The sequence below is a fragment of the Myxocyprinus asiaticus genome, chromosome 28 (assembly GCF_019703515.2).
Source record: "Myxocyprinus asiaticus isolate MX2 ecotype Aquarium Trade chromosome 28, UBuf_Myxa_2, whole genome shotgun sequence".
Lineage (NCBI taxonomy): Eukaryota > Metazoa > Chordata > Actinopteri > Cypriniformes > Catostomidae > Myxocyprinus > Myxocyprinus asiaticus.
Genome location: NC_059371.1, coordinates 16658340 through 16682021, shown reverse-complemented (window position 1 = coordinate 16682021; position 23682 = coordinate 16658340). Strand labels below are relative to the sequence as shown.

At 38.6% G+C, this 23682-nt stretch overlaps 2 protein-coding genes across 4 annotated transcripts; one reads left to right on the top strand and one right to left on the bottom strand.

Annotated features, from left to right (window-relative positions):
• Positions 1–5592: 5592 nt before the first annotated feature.
• LOC127419378 (F-box only protein 6-like) lies at positions 5593–9340 on the bottom strand. Its single transcript, XM_051660729.1, has 3 exons — positions 9323–9340; positions 7413–7674; positions 5593–5741 (listed from the first exon to the last, which is right to left on the bottom strand). Exons 1-3 carry the CDS (start codon positions 9338–9340, stop codon positions 5725–5727), a joined length of 297 nt encoding a protein of 98 aa, XP_051516689.1. The 3' UTR covers positions 5593–5724.
• A 381-nt stretch (positions 9341–9721) lies between these two features.
• Positions 9722–22051, top strand: LOC127419402 (sodium-dependent lysophosphatidylcholine symporter 1-like). Of its 3 annotated transcripts, none has more exons than XM_051660748.1 (14): positions 9734–10958; positions 11312–11431; positions 12703–12827; positions 13977–14109; positions 14499–14577; positions 15150–15322; positions 15835–15925; positions 16096–16217; positions 17908–17991; positions 18167–18250; positions 18440–18552; positions 19217–19360; positions 19599–19775; positions 20346–22051. In XM_051660748.1, the coding sequence occupies exons 1-14, from the start codon at positions 10875–10877 to the stop codon at positions 20383–20385; spliced, it is 1569 nt and encodes a 522-aa protein (XP_051516708.1). In that variant the 5' UTR covers positions 9734–10874; the 3' UTR covers positions 20386–22051. The 3 variants fall into 3 exon arrangements, with proteins under 3 accessions (XP_051516710.1, XP_051516708.1, XP_051516709.1); XM_051660749.1 differs by having other exon boundaries at positions 10813–10958; positions 11322–11431; XM_051660750.1 differs by lacking the exon at positions 20346–22051 and having other exon boundaries at positions 9722–10958; positions 19217–19352; positions 19599–19769.
• Positions 22052–23682: the final 1631 nt, after the last annotated feature.

Below are 23682 nucleotides of genomic sequence, written 5' to 3'. Positions count from 1 at the left end.
ACAGGCGATGTCTGTATCTAAAAGGTGATTGGCTTTTTTACCTGCAAGGCGGGACTTCTTTTCTACATCCGCCATATTGGACATTTCAATTTCTCCCAATCATTTTAATACAAATGGACCATCTTGGTCTAATCAGTCTTTGGCCACACCCAGCTGACACATATGCTGAACTATAAGAGGCAGCCTTTAGATATTATTGACCAAATCTGATGATAATAATGAAGCACATTATTAATTTATCTCAGAAATTATAATAATAATAAATGTAAACTGAGATCAGATTATCCTATAATGTTAGAAGTCAGCCAGTTTTTACATATTCTATGAAAACCAGTAGGAATTATAACATCTCGTTACGTACGTAACCTCGGTTCCCTGAGATGAAGGGAACGAGACATTGCATCATGCTGATGCATATGGGAAATTCCTTTTCTGATGACCTAGTTAAAACCCTTCTACAATAACGCCAATTCTAAGATTGGCCATGGTGTTTAAGCCCCGCTTTTTTAGCTGCAAAGCTGTCTGGTATATAAGCGGGTGCAAAAACACCATTTCTCAGAATTTTCTGACTGAGGGACAAAGATCATATCGCTCATACCTAAAAAAAAAAAAACTGTAGAAAGTCTGTAGTAAAGCCAGCTTATGCAATTCATCTCAGGGAACCGAGGTTACATACATAACCGAGACGTTCCCTTACGATTACAGTTCACTCGACATCGCATCATGCTGGTGCATATGGGGAACAGAGTACCATCACGCCGCACTATACAACATAACCCTCCCAGAGATGGATACCGAAGCCAACATGAGTATGCCACAGTGAATAACCCTCATGGTGAGCCAGGAGGGGAGCACTTATATTGGATATATGAACTATAGTCATATAGTATGAATTAACCCCTTCATGAACCCAGTCAGGAAGGAAGTTTTATTTACAATGAAACTGCTTGTGACTTTAAAGAAGAGGCCATCCCTCTAGTTGAATGTGCTTTAACACCAATTGGGCAATTCGCACCCTGCGACTCGTAAGCCAGGGCAATCGCATCAACGATCCAATGAGAAAGTCTTTGCTTGATGGTGGCTTTTCAAAGACTCTGACCAAACTTCAGACATGAATTGTCGACTGACAGTTGCAAATCACAGACCCATTTTACTGAGGCCAGAGCCAGCAGTAATGCGGTCTTAAGAGAAAGCACACGCAGTCCAGAGGCTCGAAGGGTGGCCCCGTGAGTGCTTTTAGGACCAAATGTTACGTCCCAAGTCGGAACTGTAACCGGGTGAGGGGGATTTAGTCGCCACACTCCCCTAAGTAACTTTATAATTAAATCATGTTTTTCTATAGAGGTGCCGGCTTCAGGTGCGTGATACGCAGTGATAGTCGATACATAAACTTTGAGCATTGACATAGTGAGCCCTGCATCCAGTCGCTCTTGAAGAAATGTAAGAATATCAGGTATGGGGCAGTTAAGGGTCTTTGCCGCATGAAAAGCACCAATTAGTGAACAAATTCCATTTCAGTGCATAAAGACGTCTCATAAACGGCGCTCTAGCCTGTAAAATGGTGTTCATAACCGACTGAGTCAGTTCTAGCACGTTTAGCGCTCTGTTCAGGAGCCACACATGTAGGTTCCACAGCTTGGGTTGGTGATTCCAGATTGTGCCCTGCTCTTGAGAGAGGAGATCCCTCATCAGCGGTATTTCCCATGTAGGGCCGTCCAGAATCTCTATCATTTCTGGAAACCAGTACTGATTGGGCCAGTTCAGCGCAACCAATAGAATCATTTCCTTGTTCTCTCGGACTTTGCATATGACAGAGTGAAGGAGGCACACCGGGGCAAACGCGTATTTGCATTTCGCAGGCCATTTGTGGGCCATTGCATCCACTCCTTGCGGAGCTTGGGACTTGGAGTATCAGAGGGGACAGGAGGCAAATAGATCGATCTCTGCTTTGCAGAATATTTCCCAAATCCTCAGGACAGTCTGAGGATGAAGTCTCCATTCGCCCGTCATCACTCCTTGCCTTGACAACTGGTTCGCACCATAATTCAGACAGCCTGGGACATTTGTCGCCCGCAGGGAGAGGAGATGGCTCTCGCTCCACAGAAGGAGACGACGCGTAAGTCTCATCATCGGCAGGTAATGAATTCCGCCTTGGCAGTTTATGTACACCACAACTGTCACTCCAGGCAGTTGATGTGCCACGCCCTCCTCCGGGCGTCCATCGCACAATGCACCCCAACCTGCGTTGGAAGCGTCCGTTGTCACCACTTTCCGCCTGAAAATCTGCCCCAGCATGACACATTGCTGGTAGATAGCAGGAGCTGTCCAAGGTGCCAAAGCAGTTAGACAGTGGCGAGATATATTGATGCACATGTGTCCTTGGCACAAGGCATGTGGTGGCACACGGTGCTTGAGCCAGTACTGAAGAGGTCTCATGTGTAAAATACCTAATGGAATGATGGCGGATGACGCCACCATAAGACTCAATGCTTTTTGAAACAGCTTCAGTGGAAGTGTTTTCCCCAGTTTGAACTGAGACAGACACTGGAGAATGGCCTGAATGCACTCACTCATGAGATCTGTTTCTGAGTAATCATTTTGAACGGGTGCTTTGCAAGTGCTCAATTCAAATGTCTCAGATATAAAATCGGCCGAAGCCTGACGTTTTTCTTTGGGACAAGAAAATAGCGTCTGTAAAACCCTTTGCCGGCTTGACAATCTGGAACAACCTCTATCGAGTTCTTTGTGAGAAGATTGTGTATTTCGGTTCGTAACACCAGTGCGTTTTCTGGCAGAACTGTGGAAGACAGAACACCATTGAAATGGGGCGGCCAATGTGCAAATTGGATCATATAACCATGTGAGATCATTTTTAGCACCCAGTCGGAAATGCCCATAAGAGCTTGCCATGCATCCACGTAACGGGATTATGTGATTATATATAATGCACCACTCACCATTGGGAAGCAGTTGTGCATAATGTGTGGGCTTTGAAGTGGAAAAGAGCTCTTTATTGAGAAAATGCGAGCATCTCGCATATGTGCAACGAGTGCTGTACTCTTTTTTACATTCTTTATTTAAATGTGAGACACAGAAGCAACATTTTGAACAACCTTCCTTTCCCGACAAACAGCAGTGGGGAAGTGGGGAACAGCATTGTGTGTCCATAATCAAGCCTTCTTCAGGACAGGTCCAGAAGGAACGGTGAGCACTGCATTCTGCTTCATAGGGCTGTGCCCATCAGGAGCGCTTTTGCTGCACGGGGGGTTGAGCGCCATTAGCACGGGGCTCGCGCTGCGGCGGCTGCCTACGTTTGGCCACGGCTTGCATGGCTTTACCGGCGGTGACTTCTGTTGGCGCTGAGGCAGCAGGCGTGGAGTGCTGAACCAGCTTGGCCCGCTGCTGAGTATGCTTTTCCAGACAGCGCGGAAGTTAGTCGACATGGCTTGAATGGATGAATGCTAATCGCCGGACAGAGGTGTTCCACTACTGCCTCTTCCATAGGGAGTAGTTGGGCTTAACCATTATCTTTCTTGTGGTCCACTTTAATGAGGAGAGTGGAATCGCTGTGCGAGCGAGCTGAATAGGGCGCATGTCAGGTTTTTGTCAGTTCGTTATGAACCTCCAGGAAGAACGGGGCAGATCTGCAGGACACGGTTGCTTGATGACGTCCGGACTGCAGGAACCACTTATTAAAGTGAGATTTTTCCGGTTCCTCTGGAGGAGACCACTCGAGACCGAGCTCTTCAACCACCCTTGAAAGGATGCGAAGCATCTCCTTGTCAGTGGCACGTGTATGCTCCTCACCCTCACTGGGGGAAGGGGTGGTGATGTCCTCCATTGACCACTCGCCAGTGTCAGGTGCAGTGAGAGACATAACATCATCCCCAACGTCAGAACTGCCAAACATGATGAGGTCGTGTGCTCCTGCAGAGGGCCGAAGCTTGTCACGCATATACTGTATCGGCACAGAGGCAGTACATGGAGATTGAGGGGCTCGCAAGGTGTGTGCCGGCACGAGGTCAACCTCAAATTCATCCTGCTCGACCTAGCGGCCCCACAGTGCCTCCTCATGTGATCTCTCGGGAGTCACAGAAGAGGCAGATGGGAGAGCATGGAAGGTTGAATCGTCCCTCAGAATGAGAGCGAAGTACCTTGAGACTAATGCCCTCAAAGTGAGGGCAGTCTGTCTCCACGAGAGCTGCCTCTGCATGGGCGTGGCCCAGACAGTGAACGCAGCTCTCATGTTGATCTGACAGCGGGATGTGCCACTCGCATAAGGAACGACATCTTTAAAAAGATGCGAACATGTAAGCGGCTCTTTTATATATATATATATATATATATATATATATATATATATATATATATATATATATATAAAGCGGAGAGTTCTAAGCATGTGAAGATTCTGTCCGCTGACTCGTGTATTTCGACGGCGACGAATGTAGAGGACTTCTAAGATGAGAGATGAATAGCTGTCTTAAAGGAAGAAAAAGGAGAAATGGTGTTTTCGCACCCGCTTATATACCGGACAGCTTTGCACCTAAAAGGGCAGGGCTTAAACACCATGGCCAATCTTAGAATTGCCGTTATTGCAGAAGGGTTTCAAATAGGTCATCGGAAAAGGAATTTCCCATATGCATCAGCATGACGCAATGTCGAGTGAACTGTAATCGTAAGGGAACAGATACTTCTGATGTACAGTCCCAGTAGATATAGTAGTTCAATTGTCCATGCAATTGATGCCCATGTGTGTCTAAATTCTGTCAGTTTTGCTATCTTTAACATTCAAAAAAGCTCATATGCTTGATGTCCTTTAGAGTATTAAAAGTATAGTATTAGTAGAGTATTTCAAAAAACATCCAGAAACCCATTGCTAAAGAACCAGCTGAGGTGGTGATGTACGTATCTTGATCAAAACCCCCTTGTTTCAGCTCTTTCAATACTGTTTTCATTAGTCTAATGCATAAGGTTGTGAGAGTTTTCATTAGTCTAATGCAGGGGTGTCAAACTTAATTTCAGCCTTGGTTATTTGTGCCATCAGAGGGCTGGTTGAAAATGTGGCAGTGGGCACCTGATTTGGTAGCACGCCCAAGCAGTTACCAAAAATATTGCATATTTTGTGCATTGAAATTCACATTTGACAGTAAGCACTGATTTTGCATCTGGGATTCAGATGTAAATGATGATATTAACATTTGGTCAGTGAGATGATTTGTTCACCTGCCATCCTATGTCTCTGAAATTAGCTTATGGGCCATCATGAAATGAGATGGCAAGCCGGATGAAAACAAAAACAAAACAAATATAAGTAATTTACTTCAAATACACATTTACTGTTTTAGGTGCTTCATTTTATTAGTGCAACATACAGTGTTTGTTGGGAGAAAGAAACATTAATGATTAGTTAGAAATGAGAAAGTATATTTAATATCATTAAACTTAACATTACCTCATATGTACTGCAAATGTAGCTACATAAATACAACAAATGCATGATACACTTATGCTTTCAATCCTTAATGTAAACATTGTCAGATGCAGAATTTTCTTATTTGCAGGTCCTGAGAACATAGTGAGACTGGACAACACTTTCTCTCTGCAGCTGGACAGATCTCCACACTACTATTAGAGACCCGTATTCCATACCAGCCTGCCCAGAACTGTGTATCCTTCCCTCCATGAGTGAAACGAATAAACCGAACCCCAGGCCCATGATCCTTAAAGACATGTGTCATCTGAAATAAAACATTAACAATACAGTGAGAATTAGGCCAATCAATAAGGCTCATGTGTTAGTTTGACTACTGAGGGATAATTAGACATGTTTGGACAGTTTTCTGTCTTATTGTTCTACTCACTTCACTCCATGGCCCTTTATTCCACTGTTGAAAGACACATTTTTCAGGCTGAAAGGTACTGAACAATACCTTGTTCTGGCCAAGCAACTCTAAACAGATCTGATACTGACTACCACTGTCCCAACGTGGGGCATACCTGCACCAGACAAGAACTCAAATGTGCTGTTCACATTTGCATTTTGTCTAATGTGTCCATCAGACTTGTACAATAGGGTTGGTTCTGTTTGCTACTGGCATTTTCAGATTTCATCTTAAACTTCAACATTTGTCTTTAGCAGCCTGCTGAAGTGACAGCGACAAACACAATTTCAGGATATTCCTGTAAACAAGCATCTGACAATAGAATATATACAAAATCTATATATGAACCACCTATTAGTTTGGGATCACAACCACAATTCCAGTACAGGGCATATATGAACCAGATGGGCAGGTCACCAAAATAAATTAACCAATCTGAAATTAACCACCTATGGCTGAGAAATGAGACTGCATTCTGAAATGAGACCAGTCTGATATTTTGATATCAGGTTGTAAGTGATCCATGAAAGAAGGACTGTAGCCTTCTTTCTTTAGGTCAATGAGCTGTTGCTTTAAACATAACCCGAGAATAAAGTTTATGCATAATTATGTACAGACACAAATCTTAAATTGGGTTAGCTTGCTAACTGATTACATTTCAATGGGCTTTTAACTGAAATGCAAATTAAAAGGGTTTAAAATTTCAGAATAATCTGAAATATCAAATTTACACATAGGATGTAACAAAGTATTTAGTGCCTGTGATATTTGGAATTGATTTACTAGATATCTCTATGGCCCAGCAGTCATCACCTTTCTCTACAATCTCCCATCAACAGAATTAATCTAATAACACAAGAAAGGAGACATTACCTGAAGCTGTGAAACTTTTTTTTTTCTTATCAAAGGGGATAGTGGTTGTCCCAGATATTTATTTTTCTTTTTTTATCTTAACAAGGGTTTATTCACATCTAACAGTTTAAAACCTTACAGCATGTTGTTGATGCATCTCAAACACTTAAGCTGAATTAACCCTGCTGAGAAAAACAAAAACAAAAACCAGCTGGTTTCCACTGGTCAGGCTGGTCTGGTTTGATTTTAGAGGGGTTCTGGGCACTTGTCAGCTGGTCAGGCTGTGAGACCTGCTGAAGACCAGCTTGGCCAGGCTGGGAGATCAAATTAAACCAAATAAGACCAGATCATTGTGACCAATAAAACTGAATCAACACCAAAAACAAAGGACACTGTACTGCTGGCACAGAAAAGGGCCCTTCTCAAAGGGAGTCTGTTAGTCTTTGGAGATTGCATAGCTACAGTATGACTGTTTAGGGTGTAGCTGAACTCAAGGAAAAAAAATAATGAGAAGGGGGTTTTCACATTCTTGGCCATGTGGTGTACAGTCAGCCACAAAAATTTCTGATAGGTTTCCACTTAATTTCCAGTGGGAGAAAATTCCCTATTAATTGGCCATTTTTTAGATTCAAGTCAAGTTTATTAAATAGAGTCATTCACAATTTTGTCACTCACCTTCTGCTGTGAGATTCTTGAGCAAGTTGCGCTGTTTCTTACACATTAGGTAAAACTCCCGCCAGTCGGCCAGGGGTCTGGAGGCATCGCACGGCTGGAGGCCCTCTCTCCAACAGCGCTCTCTCCAGTGAGCAGCACTGTCCACCAGCTCCTTCCACTCGTGACACACCAGCCGAAACACACTTACTACCTGCTGTGCAGGCAGATTCAGTAAGATCTCCTCAACCACTGCTAGAGGAACAGCAAGTCGCACATCTGTGGACTACAAAGTAACAAAGATTAATTTCCACAGAAAGTCTGATGTGATATTCTTTTTGACAGCTTGCTAATTGATGGGTCATTCTCAAAAAATGTTGACTTTCTGACTTGCAAAATATTGACAGTTTCAATTCAGTTCAGTTCAGTTTTCGCCCATAAAAGCTTAGGGTACCGGTAAAACATTTTTTTTTTTAACATCTTGACATTATTTTTTATTGATAAAGGACAACTTGACAGTTGTTCTTTATTTTATTATGTATTTTTTCATGAATGAAAACACAAGATAACACCAGTGACATGATTTTTTTTAAGATGGTGTCAGTAACATCACAAAACATACACCAATGATAAGACTAAAAGTAATAAATCATACCATTTATTTCAATTTTTTCCCCCGAAAAAATCTTCCACATGAACATTAAACAATGTAACACCAATGACATATTTAAATGAATGTAAATGAATAACTCTCTCAACATGATGGGAAAATCACTATATGTATATTTAAGCAGCCTCTTCTTCCTCTGAACTTTGACTTTGGAAGTTAGTTACCCCCAAAATATTATTATTATTATTATTTGTTTTTTAAATACAATATTTTAACATTGATAACACAAATGACATGAACTCAAGGGTCAAATTCTTTTTAAATTATTTAAATTATAAATTACATATTTTGGTTTGCTTTTATCCTTTAAGTCTAGCACTAATGCTTGAGCTGAGAAAACATAATAAGTAAAAAATAAACACATAAATATCTGTAAATGTCATAAAAGTGATGAACATGATGAAGAGAAAAAAAATTCAGGTAATTGACAAATTAAAAAATATATTTGGGTTTAGCAAAAATGTACAAACATTTTTTCAGAATACTGCTGTTATGCATATACTACAAGAAGAGATGAAGAATAGATTCATCCACAGCATCTCAAAAAGAACACAGTCAGAGAATCCATGTCGATTAACATCTTTTTCAGATCTGCGTTGCAGGAGGAGTTGTTACGTCATCGGTCAGATGCATGTCATACTTTTATTTGGAATCTCGAAAACGCGTCACCCCACTGATCTACCCCAAGAATGAATATACAGGATACCAACGGAATACCTAGACCGTATGAAACGAGAAGAAGTAATTAAGTTTGCTGTCAAACATGGTAGGTGGTGGTAGGTTTTTTTTTTTCCTTCCAAAATTGGACCTGCTTCCGTGTTTAAAATAGTAACTGGAAACACGGAAAAGTTCGAGATATGGTCAATTTGCGAGAAGTAACCCGAATTTCCCCAATACAAGCGTGGGTAAGGTTACAGAGGAGTGTCGGGTAAATATGAAATGGTTTGACTATTTTGTTTTACACATTTTACTGTATATAGTCAAAACATTTAATATTATTTAATAAAAGGTTGTTTTATAGACTGATGCATTTTAAATGGGGTTTTCTGACTATTTAAAAATAATTTTATTTGTTGTTATATTTACGATCCCCAGTGTAATGAACTGAACTCTTGAACCCCAGATATTACACTAGGAGGACAGGCTAGTATTGCCCCCTAGTGGTATGACATAATAGTTACATCGTCGTATCAAAATAACTTAATGATATATTTTGTAATAACATTTCCTATTTAACCGACACTCCGCTGCAACTTCGGGTTACTTCTCGCAAATTGACCATATCTCGAACTTTTCCGTGTTTCCAGTTACTATTCTAAACACGGAAGCAGGTCCAATTTTGGAAGAAAAAAAAAAAAAAACCTACCACCACCTACCATGTTTGACAGCAAACTTAATTACTTCTTCTCGTTTCATACGGTCTAGGTATTCCGTTGGTATCCTGTATATTCATTCTTGGGGTAGATCAGTGGGGTGACGCGTTTTCGAGATTCCAAATAAAAGTATGACATGCATCTGACCGATGACGTAACAACTCCTCCTGCAACGCAGATCTGAAAAAGATGTTAATCGACATGGATTCTCTGACTGTGTTCTTTTTGAGGTGCTGTGGATGAATCTATTCTTCATCTCTTCTTGTAGTATATGCATAACAGCAGTATTCTGAATTTTTTATTTATTTATTTTTTTAATTTATTTTTTTTAAACGGCTTAATAAATATGTTTTCATTTGGCTGTGATACATTTTTGCTAAACCCAAAGTTTTTTATGCACAGAATGTACATTTCTGAGTGCTAAGACCCACAAACCACAAAGTGACAGCATTGGACACAGAGGATGTGCTATCTAACTGGTGTTATCTAAGGGCTGTTCAGATAGAACGCGTTGTGCTTAAAAAGCTAGACGCCGCAACAAATAGAACACGCATGTGTTGCAGGAGAACACGCTTTTTAAGGTGCAATCTTTTTTTTTTTTTTTTTTTTTTCTTGGACTTACAGTGACATCAAGTGGTGTACATTGAGCATCATTAAAAATAAAAAGTTTTCAGTTACAGATGCCATTGTAGAAATGCACTATTCACATTCAGCCATGATTCATTTTATCCATGAGTGAAAGTGTATAATAACAGGGCAGTTACAGAGATTAAGCCAGTAGTATTCGGTTGGTCATGTGAGCTTAACATGGCAGCCCCTATGAGGGGACCCTCTCCATCTGTTGAATAAAACAGCTTTTATAAGGTTACTGAAAAGAGTCCTCATCTTATGTGAGTGCTCATGCTTTTATACAAAATTACAATTGCTTTAGGAGTAAAACTTTTGAAATGAGGAAAAAAATTACTGAGTGAACCTTTAAAAGTTGACTTTTTTTCTTTTGTCCTGACATGGCATGTAAAAATGCTGCGCTTCTGCTCAAGATGCAGATTAAACAAACAAACAAACAAGGAAACAAGAAATCTTTATACAGGAAAACAATGGAAAAGAGCATGACAAAAAAAAAAAAAAAACAATACATCATTGATAATGTGAAGCAGCTTTTAAATATTACCCACAGACATCTTATTTATAATAATTAAATAATAGATAATGTAAGCAATTAATTGAACTGCAATCACACCAGATGAGATGTCATTTCATTTTCTCTATAAAACCATCTCTGTATATTGTGCAACAAGGTTGTAGGTCTCCTCATATAAGCCTACATGTTTTTGTTCTAACAAAGAAATGAGAGGAACTAAGCACCACGCCCACTCTGGTACTAGTGTAAGAAGTGGTAGAAAAACATAGGCAGGTCTTCTACTCGATTACTGGGGTCGAACGATGGCCGACAACAGTGGGAATATACTGGATAACCAAACAGATGAAAATATTGTCTGTGCAACGGAAAATGACAACAATCAGACGGTATATTATAATTGTTTTTGTTGAGAGTTATTTGTTAACATTAGTGGTTTGTTTTGATAAAATTGTTATATTGGAGACTATAGTGCAACTTACAATGGCTCAGTATTGATGAAGCTGTGAAAGTTAGAGCAAATGTTGGAAATTTAATATAGTTATTATGTGAGCTATTATTTTCATTTAGGAGCTAATGCTCTTTTACAAAGCCTCATAGACAGTTGACAGGTTTTTTTTATTTTTTTTATGTATGTTAATATGTTAAACAAAAGGTGCTTTTAATGTTAACATAGAAATATAACATGAAAGAGGAAAAATAATTTTCATGTGACTGATGTTTTGCTGTTGATTTGTTTAAGAAAACTCCAGGCATCCCTTTGTCCAGGAAACTGTGCTATGCCATTGGAGGAATGCCTTATCAAATGACCTCAAATGCCAAGGGATTCTTCATGCAGATCTTTTTACTGGATGTTGTGAAAGTGAGTCTGACAGTCTTTAAGGTGTGGTCTTTAGCAGTTGTTGGTTAACACCACAATTATTTGTAGGATTAGTCTATGATGAGGGCAGTTTATTTACATTGACCATAATTTTGTGGAAGTTCTGAAGAAATTTTGCATTATGGAAATGCATTTGGTTTTCTAACCACACATTCATTTGGGTTGTGATCCAGGAAATTACCCTATACAACTGTTACTTGTTAAAATATTTTTTTGCAAAATGCACATGGCTTCATCAGATGCATCAGCTTTTTAATTGTCTACGTGTTCCACATGGTATTCTTTTGATTAATTGTACATATGCGATGAATATAATCCAATTTGCTGTAACACTTCATTGTGCTTCACTTTCCTTTAAAATGTAGAAAACTGGGAGTTATAATACAAACATTTTTTACCCAACATCTTGATTTCCCCTCAGCTGAATAGTAGAAGGAGTGTATTAAAATATTTTCCAATCATTATCAATTATCAATATGTTTGCTGAAATTGCTTTGCGCATTAATGCTCCTTGTGGAATGAACCATTTGTGTGTAACTAAGGGGCAATCACTGTGTGGTTTGTGGTTATAAAAATGTGAAACTTTAACAACTGAGCATTTATAAAACAAGGCTTCATCCTGGTCTAGCTCAACTCTTCCCCAATTTGCATGTTATGTTTGAACCACATTCAACTATTTTTCTAAACTTTTTCTAAAGATCCTGTGAAAGATAATGTATTGACTATAACAGCTTGTCCGAACATTCTCTCTTTCTTTTAGCTGCTTTTTATAGTATAAAGATGGTATACCAAAAATGGGACTGTAAACTTGATCACATTCCACAAGAGGTATTTGTAACAAGGTTCATATGGGAAACGAGGAGGCAGGAACTGCGGATTTGGGTGGATGGCAGTGGCGAGGACTCCACAACAGCGCATCCTCCTCCTTCCCGGGTTTCGGGACCAATGTAACAAGGTTCAAATGGGAAAGGAGGAGGCTGGAACTGGCTGAACAGTCAAAATAATATTTAATTTAAACAAAAAGACACACAACACAAACACACACATTGCAGCTGCATGTGGCTCTCTCTCTCTCCCGAACTGCAGCATTCTGCTGCACTTATCCCTCTCCTCGGCTGATTAGCCCAACTGGGGGCCGGGTGTGCATAGTCATGGCCCGGCCCTGCCCTCCTCCTCATCACAGTATTAAAAAGAAATCGGTGAATGTCTACATTTTTTACATTTACTTTAATCCAAGTAAATGTGTGTTACAGATGGGGGCCTTTTCTGCATCCATCATTCTCTTCCTTGGTCGAGCTTGGGATGCCATTACTGATCCGCTTATTGGATATACCGTGAGCAAGAGTGGCCGGACTAGAATGGGCAAACTCATTCCCTGGTGAGTGACAGGAGAAGGCAGATCTCATGACTCTGAAAACATTGGCGCTCATGAGAGTTATGAAAGTATACCAGTTAATATCAGACTAGGTGTGAAGCACATCCTAAAATCTCATTTAGATTTTTTCACAGTTAGGCCAGAGGTAGCTTACACATGTCAGGGGGCGTCATACAATTATTTTAGCGAAAGATGCGTTAGTCTAGATGTACAGTATACGTTTTGTTTAGCATTCGAGTAGAGTAAAATTGTACAAGTTTGGACTTTCATTTCAGTTTAAATTGTAGAAGTTTCAGTTTAAAGTAAAGGATCTGGGGAGGTGCAACTCTATTTGGCTGACCAAATTTAGAGATATGAATGGGTGATTTCTGCCACAGCGTTTTAGACCAAATCTGTTTCTACCTACAATATAACAATAATCCATCTTAATTATCAAAGATACGTTTATTTTATTTATTTTTTGGAGTTGCATTCAAAATATACTTGCCTCAAAAATTTGAGTGTGCACATTTTTCATTTTTTCCATAGGGGAGTTGATTTAACATAATTTAAGCCATTATTCAGTGATATTTTAACTGTAATAGCAAATTTGTGGTCAATAACTACACTAGCCATGATGCTACCGAGAAAGATCTGCCAATCAGAGAACTGATGCAAACAAAGTGCCATAAAAGAGCTCTGCAGTGGCCGCCCATTTCCAGTGCCATAATTTATAACATAAAGGCCCCAGGTCAAAGCACAGGTTGGGACCCCCTGTGTCATTTTCGCCTGCTGTCACCCTTTTGGCCTGGCCGTCTTGCCCACCCCCCCTCTCCCCCGGCCCTGCACACCCTGCACTGCCTATAGTTACACCACTACCCACTTCCATGACACAATGTGAATGACACAATTAAGTCAGCCTCCCTACTCTCTCAATCTACTTATACAGTATATTTGAGTACATATGAATATTTTACAATACATTTAAATTATATTGTTTCTATAACTCTTTTATGAAGGATTTTATAAGATCCCTATGGAAAAATGAATTGGAAAAATACTTCTGGAACCAAGATAGCTGAAAAAGTGTGCGGGCATTTTTTGAGCTCTATTTGAATCTGCATTATTATGTGTCGCATGTGTTCTCTCTGTTCAACTATGCTCTTTACGCAGGATTGTGTTCTCAATGCCATTTGGGGTCCTATCCTACATCATGCTCTGGTATACTCCACAAGACACCATGTCCCCTGCCTTCAGTTTCTGCTGGTTCTTCACATGGTGCTGTCTGTTTGACACCTTCATGAGTGTAAGACCACTGTCGCCAGTGTCAATACCATGCCCACAGTTACCAATTTCACACATCCAACATAAAAAATGCTCAACTGTCATGAAAATCTCCTGCATAGGGGGACATCCATATAGAAGATTTTTTAAATACATTTTTTTATTACTGCTTTGGTTATTTTTACTTTTGAGTTAGACAGAATGTGCATTCATTTTAGGTTGCATACAAATATACAGTGTAACTGTGGTGCCAATTTCTTTCCAGTGAAGTAGTCATTGTGAAATGTACTTACCACTTCTGCAGTTTTCAAACAGCTGTAGTCACCTGTGTAACATGTTTTCAGTATTTGTTCTTATCAGTATTTATGGCTCATACATGATTCCTAAATGTTTTCTCTCTCTCTCATTCAGTGCTACCATGTGCCGTATTCTTCCCTAAACATGTTTCTTGGGGGGAGTGAAAGGGATCGAGACTCAGCCACTGGCTACAGTAAGAAATGCTTATTACTAACATTTCAGATCCTCTAAACCAGTGGTTCTCAACTGGGTTTTCCTTTAGAACCCAGATTTTACTTTGGCCATCAAGTGGTGACCAGAAACAGTACCAAACAACCAGTTAAGAACCACTGCTCTATACAGTTTTACAATATTTTTCTAAACATAAATAATTGGTACTGTATGAGTAACTACTGTAAATATAAGTCCAGTAGTGCAGTAATACAGTGGTAGATTAGAAGTAGTTCCAGTAAATACACTTCCTTTATAAATAAATATTCCATACTCCTGGAAAAAGTAGTATCCTCCAATAATAATAAAAATATTGAGCTGATGACAACCCCTGTTAAAACCATTGTTGACCACACTTTACAGCTTAATCATCAGTGAAAGAAACTTCCTCTCTCTAGTCTTTTTTATTATTTGGAAGAGGTAGAGAGAAAAGCAGAGGCAGAGATAAAGCAAACACTTGGATGTATAGGATGTAACCTTAACTGTAATCTATTTCCTGTATAAAAGAAGAAAAGAGAAACAATAGTCCAGAGCTGTGTTCTCTCACGATCTCAGGAATGGGAATGGAAATGTTTGCTACACTGGCGGGAGCCACCATTCAGGGTCAGATAGTGGGGGTGTACCACGCCAGAAGATCTCAGGCCTGCAGCTTGCAAAATGAGACAGAAGTGCCCGCTGGGAACCTCACGGTCTCACTTGACGACATTTCTGAAACCCTACAGAACACAGTGAGTCTTAGAGGACTTGCAACACTGTTTCAAGCACATTAACCAGTGTGGATTTTTGTATTTATTGCTTTTGGAATACAGACACATAATAGCTGTTGATTCTGTAGATGTTTTCTAATTTTGGTTAAATTTCATACTTTAATACAGTCAAAATAATAAGTACAAGATGTTTTGAGCACACTTAGGGCATTTGTCTGGAACTGTAGTGCCAGTCTACTGTAGCTTACTCTAAACTTGTGCGTCCAACTATATAGGCCAATATACACACCCTATATCTAATTTTAGAAATCGTATATCCCTAGATATACTCTGCAATAACCAGAATCAGGAATTACACTCTATGATGTAACAAATTGTTTTACCCAAAAGCCAGAGTGCTAAACTTGACGATAACACATTTACTTAATTTACTTCTTTCAAGTGTTCTTATTTTATACTTGCCGATTTTTATGGATGCTGCACCATTTTAACTGAATGTACATTGCCATTAATTTTGTCTTTTATTTCTGTAGAGAAGAGCCTATTTGACTGCTGCACTAGTATTAGGAATGCTGTACTTACTGTGCTGTCTTGTGCTTTTTATTGGAGTGAAGGAACAATTGGGTAAGTTCAAATTTCTTAAAACCACGTAGTTTCTGCCATTGCATTTCCTTTCAGCATTGGCTAATAGCAATTTTTAAATACATACATAGATTACATTTTTTCAGTCAGTGCAGTGTCTTCTATTTTACTAAAAAGATGTACATTTTTGGTGTGCCTACTTCTCACCCTAGCTCCTCTGAGTAAATTGGACCGAATAAATATGTCATATTTAACTGGAATGAAGATGGTGGTGTGTCACATTCCATATGTGCGGCTTGTATTTGGCTTCCTCTTTGCTTCACTTGCCTTCCAGGTCAGAGATTTTACTTTTTGAATTATCAATGTATATTGAAGTGTTTTGTGCTGTTAAACCCAAATACAACAGAAGAGGTTTACATTTAAATGTATGCATTTTGGCAGACAATTTTATCCAAAGCGACTTGCAGTGCATTCAAGGTATAATTAAAAAAAAAAAACAGTTTTTGTGTTTCCTGGTAATTGAACCCATGATCTTAGCATTGCTAGTGCCATGCTCTACCAGTTGAGCTACATGAACACAGATTTTTAATGTTGCTTGCTTGTATTACCAAAGAAATTTCCAAAAGATCTACAATTATATATCATAGTTTTGATATGACTAGTGTATTAGTCAATTCAGTTTTGGGTAGATTATTTCTGAAATTTAATTTGGTACTGATTACAAATGACACAACTAAAATTCAATAATCCAAAAGTAATCCAAGTAATCCCCTGAAGTCTTTCAAAGTCAAGAATAATAGGTCATATAATCAATAAGTAATCCAAAAAAAATGTAATCTGATTACACACAATCAGATTTTCCCCCCCAATTTTATTACGTAATCCAGATTACATGTAGTCCATTTTTACCCATCACTGATAAAAATGTAAGTCTTTTTTTCTTTTTTTTTATACTCTAAATCTCCACTTTTTTTTTACATATGAAAGTCACATGTGGTGCCTGTTTATTTTCACTTTCACATCTTAAAGTGAAAGTTAAAGTGGAGATTTAGAGTAAATGACTTGTGTTTCTCACCCACAACTATTATATTGCCTCTGAAGAAATGGATTTAAACACTGTAGTCCAGTACCACCGCTACCTATACGCATATAATGCAGTCTGCATAGGGCACCAACTCCCTAACGGGGGCACCATCATACCTTAGGGGTGCACTTACTGCCCTTACTCGCATGTTATACGTTATTCAAGGACTCGGTAGCAGTCGCGGGACACAGTTGATCGCCTCGCGCTCGCACTTTCTCACCGTGTCCTGTGCTTGCACTTTATCACTGCGCCTTCACATATGTATTACTTTTATGTTTCTTTAATGTGATTTTTGGAGCTACAAAGGTCTGATCACCATTCATTTGCATTGTGAGGACCTACAGAGCTGAGATATTTTTCTAAAAAATTTCATTTGTGTTCTGTTGAAGAAAGAAATTCATACACCTCTGGGATTATGATGGGAGAATTTTCATTTTATTGGGTGAACTATCACTTTAAGAATAAATCAATCAGCATGGGTAGATCTGTGCCCATTACCCTGATTTGCATGTAAACACCTTTACCATTGTTCTTACCGGCTTATCCAATGTGTGCACATGTTGTGCAACATGCCTCTTCACAGTTTGACATTAAAATTATTAATTGAAAGTAATAAAATCTTAAAGGCCATACATACACATTCTTCTAGTTTTGTTCTGCTCTAAATATTTAATCACCAAGATATTGCTCTTGTGAAGAGCTTGTGTTGAGTACAACTTTCTTGCAAGAACATGATGTTCGATTTGTGCACAAATCATTCTTTTGAACTCTGAATTAGTGATTAACCAGTTGGTTTTACATTTACAACTCCATATCTTGTAATCAGAAGTGCCTGGAAATGTAGTGGAAATGTGTTGATCAAAAGGGAGGGGACCCTGTAAATGGATTTTCCAAAATATGATGCCAGCAGCAGTCCTGATAATGAAGATATTTGTTGCAGATGGCTCAGGGAAATTTTGCCTTGTTCTGTACTCATGCAGCAGATATGGGAGCATATTTCCAGCACCTTGTTCTCATATTACTGGTGAGGGATCCATTATTTTTAAATTGTATTGTAACATTTACATTTTTAAAGTACATTTCTTTTTACAAATAACCTTTTAAAACATTTTCCATATCTAGAAACTATTAACAATGTTTAATTATGCAGTAAGGGCTTTTTATTTACATACATTACAATCTTCTCTGCTTTTGTACAGACAGCAGCCACATTGTCCATTCCATTATGGCAGACACTCTTGGTCAAATTAGGCAAGAAGACCACCATATTCATTGGCCTATCAGTGAGCATCACTCCTTAAACCTTTTTCCTGATTTATTTGTGTATGCATAGAAAAATAATAGGAATGCTATTACAAGTGTAGCTGTATATTGTTAACATTGCATGCTAGTAGGCTGCATTTAATGTAAATGCAAATACTTTTTAAACATCCTTGCCTTTGTTTCATCACTCTTTCTCCTCTTATATGCAGTCTTACATCCCAGCTTTAATTGTAATATCCATAGTGAGGAGTAATTTACCCGTCTTCATCATTATGTCTGTGTTAGCTGGCACCAGTCTGTCAGCCCTCTATCTGCTCCCTTGGTAATCTAACCTCATCTAATATATCTCCATTGTTCAAACACTCACTCCACCAACATATACTCCACCCAAGCAAATGCACTTCTCTTGCAATTATGAAATATTACACAAGCCAGATAGTAGTCTTTTGGGGATTATTTGTATGATGTTTGGCATCACTGGCGGATTCAGAATGAATGATGTAATATTGAAACTGGATGCCACTTGGACCAGGAAAGCATATCCTCCCATTCTGTAGTGCACAAATCTTGAAAATATCATACATATTCAAGTTAGATGGTTCATATATGTCATATACTGTATGTGGATATATTTCCTAATCATTCTATCCTGTTAAATATAAAACAGCTTAAAACAGCCTAGGATGGTTTGCTGGTTTTAGCTGATTTAACATGTTCTTAACTTAAACCAACCAACAGACCACCTTACTAGGCTGGGAGACCACTTAAGACCAGCAAACCAAAGTTTATGAAAAAAACTTTGTTTTTGTAAAAAAAGGTTTGTGCTTTACCCAACTTAGCAGGGTAAAGAGAATTACTTCTGTTTTAATCTCCTCATTAATTCACCCAAACACTCAATACTTAAATACACAACAATAATAGATCAAAAACAAATATAATACAAAAAAATCCATGTCATACTACCATAGATTGTTTATATATTTTAGGTCCATGTTGCCAGATGTGGTGGATGACTTCAAGGTCAAGAATCCTTCTTGTCAGGATCTAGAACCATTGTTCTACTCCTGTTATGTTTTCTTCAACAAATTTGGAGGAGGAATGTCTGTTGGAGTCTCTACCTTGGTACTACAGTAAGAGCTTCATCCAATCCAGTTGTTTTATAGCTGGTGATACATCCAGAATAATTCAAAACATTGAATAAAATGCGGAATGAGAACACTGGCAGTGGAAAGGATGTTATTGCACATGCCATTGTTTTCTTTTTCAAACATCTTCTGTGCATCATCTCTTTTTATGAGTTTATAAGTTACTGCTTTTGTGATTTCACACTGCTTTATGCAATGTTGTCTTCCCTTCTGCTTAACTCAGTTTTGTAGGATACAAACCCGGTGCCTGTAGGCACAATCCTGAGGTTATATACTCACTGCGGATGCTCTTCGCTCCTGTGCCCATATGCCTGCTGCTGGTGGGCATAGTGATCTTTTACTTCTATCCTATAAATGAAGAGCGACGACTGCAAATCCAGAAAGCATTAAGGAAAGCAGGGTGAGTTTTTGTGTATATCTCATGTATATGTCATATCATGTGCATGACATGCTTGCTTTTTTCTGTATGTGGTTTACAGAAAGAACATGCGCTATTACAGAGGTTATTGTTTGTGGTCAAAACCCTGAAATATTATACAATCCATTAGCCATCAACAAATAAATTATATCTAATTTTTATTCCAAATCCAAAACCATAAAATCATGAAAATAATAATAAGAAGAAGAATAAAGAGTTTTCAGCTGTTAATTCAAAGCCAAGTCTCTATTACCTCAAGGAACTTGGTCTGGGATACATGCTTTTAAGTTTTTGGAAGACCATATATTCAATTAGATGAAAAGAGAGAATGAAAGAGAAGCAATGTTAATACATTTTTTTTTTTTTGTTTTTGTTTTTTTTTTTTTTTACTTTTGTCTGTGGCCACTACTTCCTTCTTTATAGAAGTAACTTCTTAAAGTCTTTACACCCATGTTCAACATAACACATGTAATCCAGTTTTACATAAGATGCTTAATAAGTTGCAATAGCTGTTTTAAATGTGCCTTCACTCTCTTGTCTTGATACATGCAGGACAGAAAATGGAATAAAAGAAGAAGAACTGAGCCTTTGAAGTAATCTGTATTTCACATACGGGTTGCACTACTTTTGTAACATTTACAGATTCTGCAACTGAATCATGAATCATGTTTTTTGTTTTTCATCTCCATGTAAAGTTTTGTCTTGTACAGTGTTTTTCAATCCTTCTCTTTGGAGTTCCTCAACACTGCACATTTACGAGTTTTACTAATCTCATTTCAGCCCATGGGGCACTCTACAAATAAGATGATAAATTGAACGAGGGAGGCTTCCAGTGCAGGATTGACAAACACTAGTAGTTACTTTAAAGGGACATATCATGATAAATCAAATTTTCCTTTATATTTTGATATAAAAATTTGATGTACTATGGAAACATACTGTAATTTTAAATTGGAGGACTTCCTCCCCAGTCAAAAAAAAGTCCATCTACTGAGGCTTAACTGCAAAAATGGCACATGTAGAAATCGTTGGGGTTCTGATGTCAGAATCCTGAGTACATTAACAAATACAATGACCGGCCACATTTACACATCAACTACGTCTGTTTAATGGTCAGAAATTTGGCCACTTGGTCATGGTGAGGTTATAAGAAGTACGATAGATACTATTATTTCTAAACACCAGAAAAACTGTTCCTGGCTCTGTGTTGCACCTGCCGATTTGCCTATCCTTCTGACGAATACCAACATTAGAAGCGAGCTGATTCTGTTTTCAAAGCAGAATAGTTTTGTTAATCTGTAATAACGTAGGCTAATGCAGCCTTTACAAAGAGGCTGTTATTGAAGAATAATTTCACATGCCAAGAGGGCATTTAGAAATAGAGGGTGACAAATGTAAGAAATTGTCACAAAAACTTGACTAAGTTTATTAGAGGACAAAAGAATAAAATTACATAATAAAATGTATCATATGACTCCTTTATGCTCTATTCATTTGTAACAGCACTTATACAACAGTTGTGATAATGATGTACAAGTGTATAAATAAAAACCGCAATGTGTAACTATATGCATCTGCATTGTCTTTGGGACAGTGGGTCATTGGGACCCTCACTATTAGCACTGGTGCTCCTCAGGGATGCATTCTCTCTCCACTGCTCTTCTGCCTGTACACGAATGACTGCACTGCAAAGGACCCCTCTGTCAAGCTCCTGAAGTTTGCAGACGACACCATGGTCATCGGCCTAATCCGCGACCGTGACAAGTCTGCATACAGCTGTCTGGTGCGGTCACAACAACACTGAGCTGAACACGCTCAAAACAGCACTGTGGAAGCACAGTATCTTTCAGGACCTGAAGTGGGACACCCACATAGACTCCATTGTGAAGAAGGCTCAGCAGAGGTTGTACTTCCTTTGCCAGGATTTAGAAGGGGTATTAAGACCTTTTTTTATATAATTTACAAATTTATTTACCTAAAAGACTGAGCTTAAAAATTTACTTTTTAATTTTCTTATGAATATTTTCCCAAGAATCAAACTATGCTGTCCATTTAAAAAAACAAAAAACAAACAAACAAAAAAACAAACAAACAAAAAAAAAAAAATTAAAAAAAAAATAAACAGATGAAATTACAAGTATAAACAGTAGATGGCTGCAGAGAGCTACTTATTCAACCCTGGTTGAAGAGAAGATGATTTCTACATTTTGTCACAAGTTCTGCATTTAGATATACAGGTGCATCTCAATAAATTAGAATGTCGTGGAAAAGTTCATTTATTTCAGTAATTCAACTCAAATTGTGAAACTCGTGTATTAAATAAATTCAATGCACACAGACTGAAGTAGTTTAAGTCTTTGGTTCTTTTAATTGTGATGATTTTGGCTCACATTTAACAAAAACCCACCAATTCACTATCTCAAAAAATTAGAATATGGTGACATGCCAATCAGCTAATCAACTCAAAACACCTGCAAAGGTTTCCTAAGCCTTCAAAATGGTCTCTCAGTTTGGTTCACTAGGCTACACAATCATGGGGAAGACTGCTGATCTGACAGTTGTCCAGAAGACAATCATTGACACCCTTCACAAGGAGGGTAAGCCACAAACATTCATTGCCAAAGAAGCTGGCTGTTCACAGAGTGCTGTATCCAAGCATGTTAACAGAAAGTTGAGTGGAAGGAAAAAGTGTGGAAGAAAAAGATGCACAACCAACCAAGAGAACCGCAGCCTTATGATTGTCAAGCAAAATCGATTCAAGAATTTGGGTGAACTTCACAAGGAATGGACTGAGGCTGGGGTCAAGGCATCAAGAGCCACCACACACAGACGTGTCAAGGAATTTGGCTACAGTTGTCGTATTCCTCTTGTTAAGCCACTCCTGAACCACAGACAACGTCAGAGGCGTCTTACCTGGGCTAAGGAGTAGAAGAACTGGACTGTTGCCCAGTGGTCCAAAGTCCTCTTTTCAGATGAGAGCAAGTTTTGTATTTCATTTGGAAACCAAGGTCCTAGAGTCTGGAGGAAGGGTGGAGAAGCTCATAGCCCAAGTTGCTTGAAGTCCAGTGTTAAGTTTCCACAGTCTGTGACGATTTGGGGTGCAATGTCATCTGCTGGTGTTGGTCCATTGTGTTTTTTGAAAACCAAAGTCACTGCACCCGTTTACCAAGAAATTTTGGAGCACTTCATGCTTCCTTCTGCTGAAAGATGCTGATTTCATTTTCCAGCAGGATTTGGCACCTGCCCACACTGCCAAAAGCACCAAAAGTTGGTTAAATGACCATGGTGTTGGTGTGCTTGACTGGCCAGGAAACTCACCAGACCTGAACCCCATAGAGAATCTATGGGGTATTGTCAAGAGGAAAATGAGAAACAAGAGACCAAAAAATGCAGATGAGCTGAAGGCCACTGTCAAAGAAACCTGGGCTTCCATACCACCTCAACAGTGCCACAAACTGATCACCTCCATGCCACGCCGAATTGAGGCAGTAATTAAAGCAAAAGGAGCCCCTACCAAGTATTGAGTACATATACAGTAAATGAACATACTTTCCAGAAGGCCAACAATTCACTAAAAATGTTTTTTTTATTGGTCTTATGATGTATTCTAATTTTTTGAGATAGTGAATTGGTGGGTTTTTGTTAAATGTGAGCCAAAATCATCACAATTAAAAGAACCAAAGACTTAAACTACTTCAGTCTGTGTGCATTGAATTTATTTAATACACGAGTTTCACAATTTGAGCTGAATTACTGAAATAAATGAACTTTTCCACGACATTCTAATTTATTGAGATGCACCTGTATGTTTAAACATTATCAAAGACTACTTTTGTCAAAGTTTAGCATTTTGTTTGATTTGCTTGAGGTTATTTTTGTCAGTTTTTGC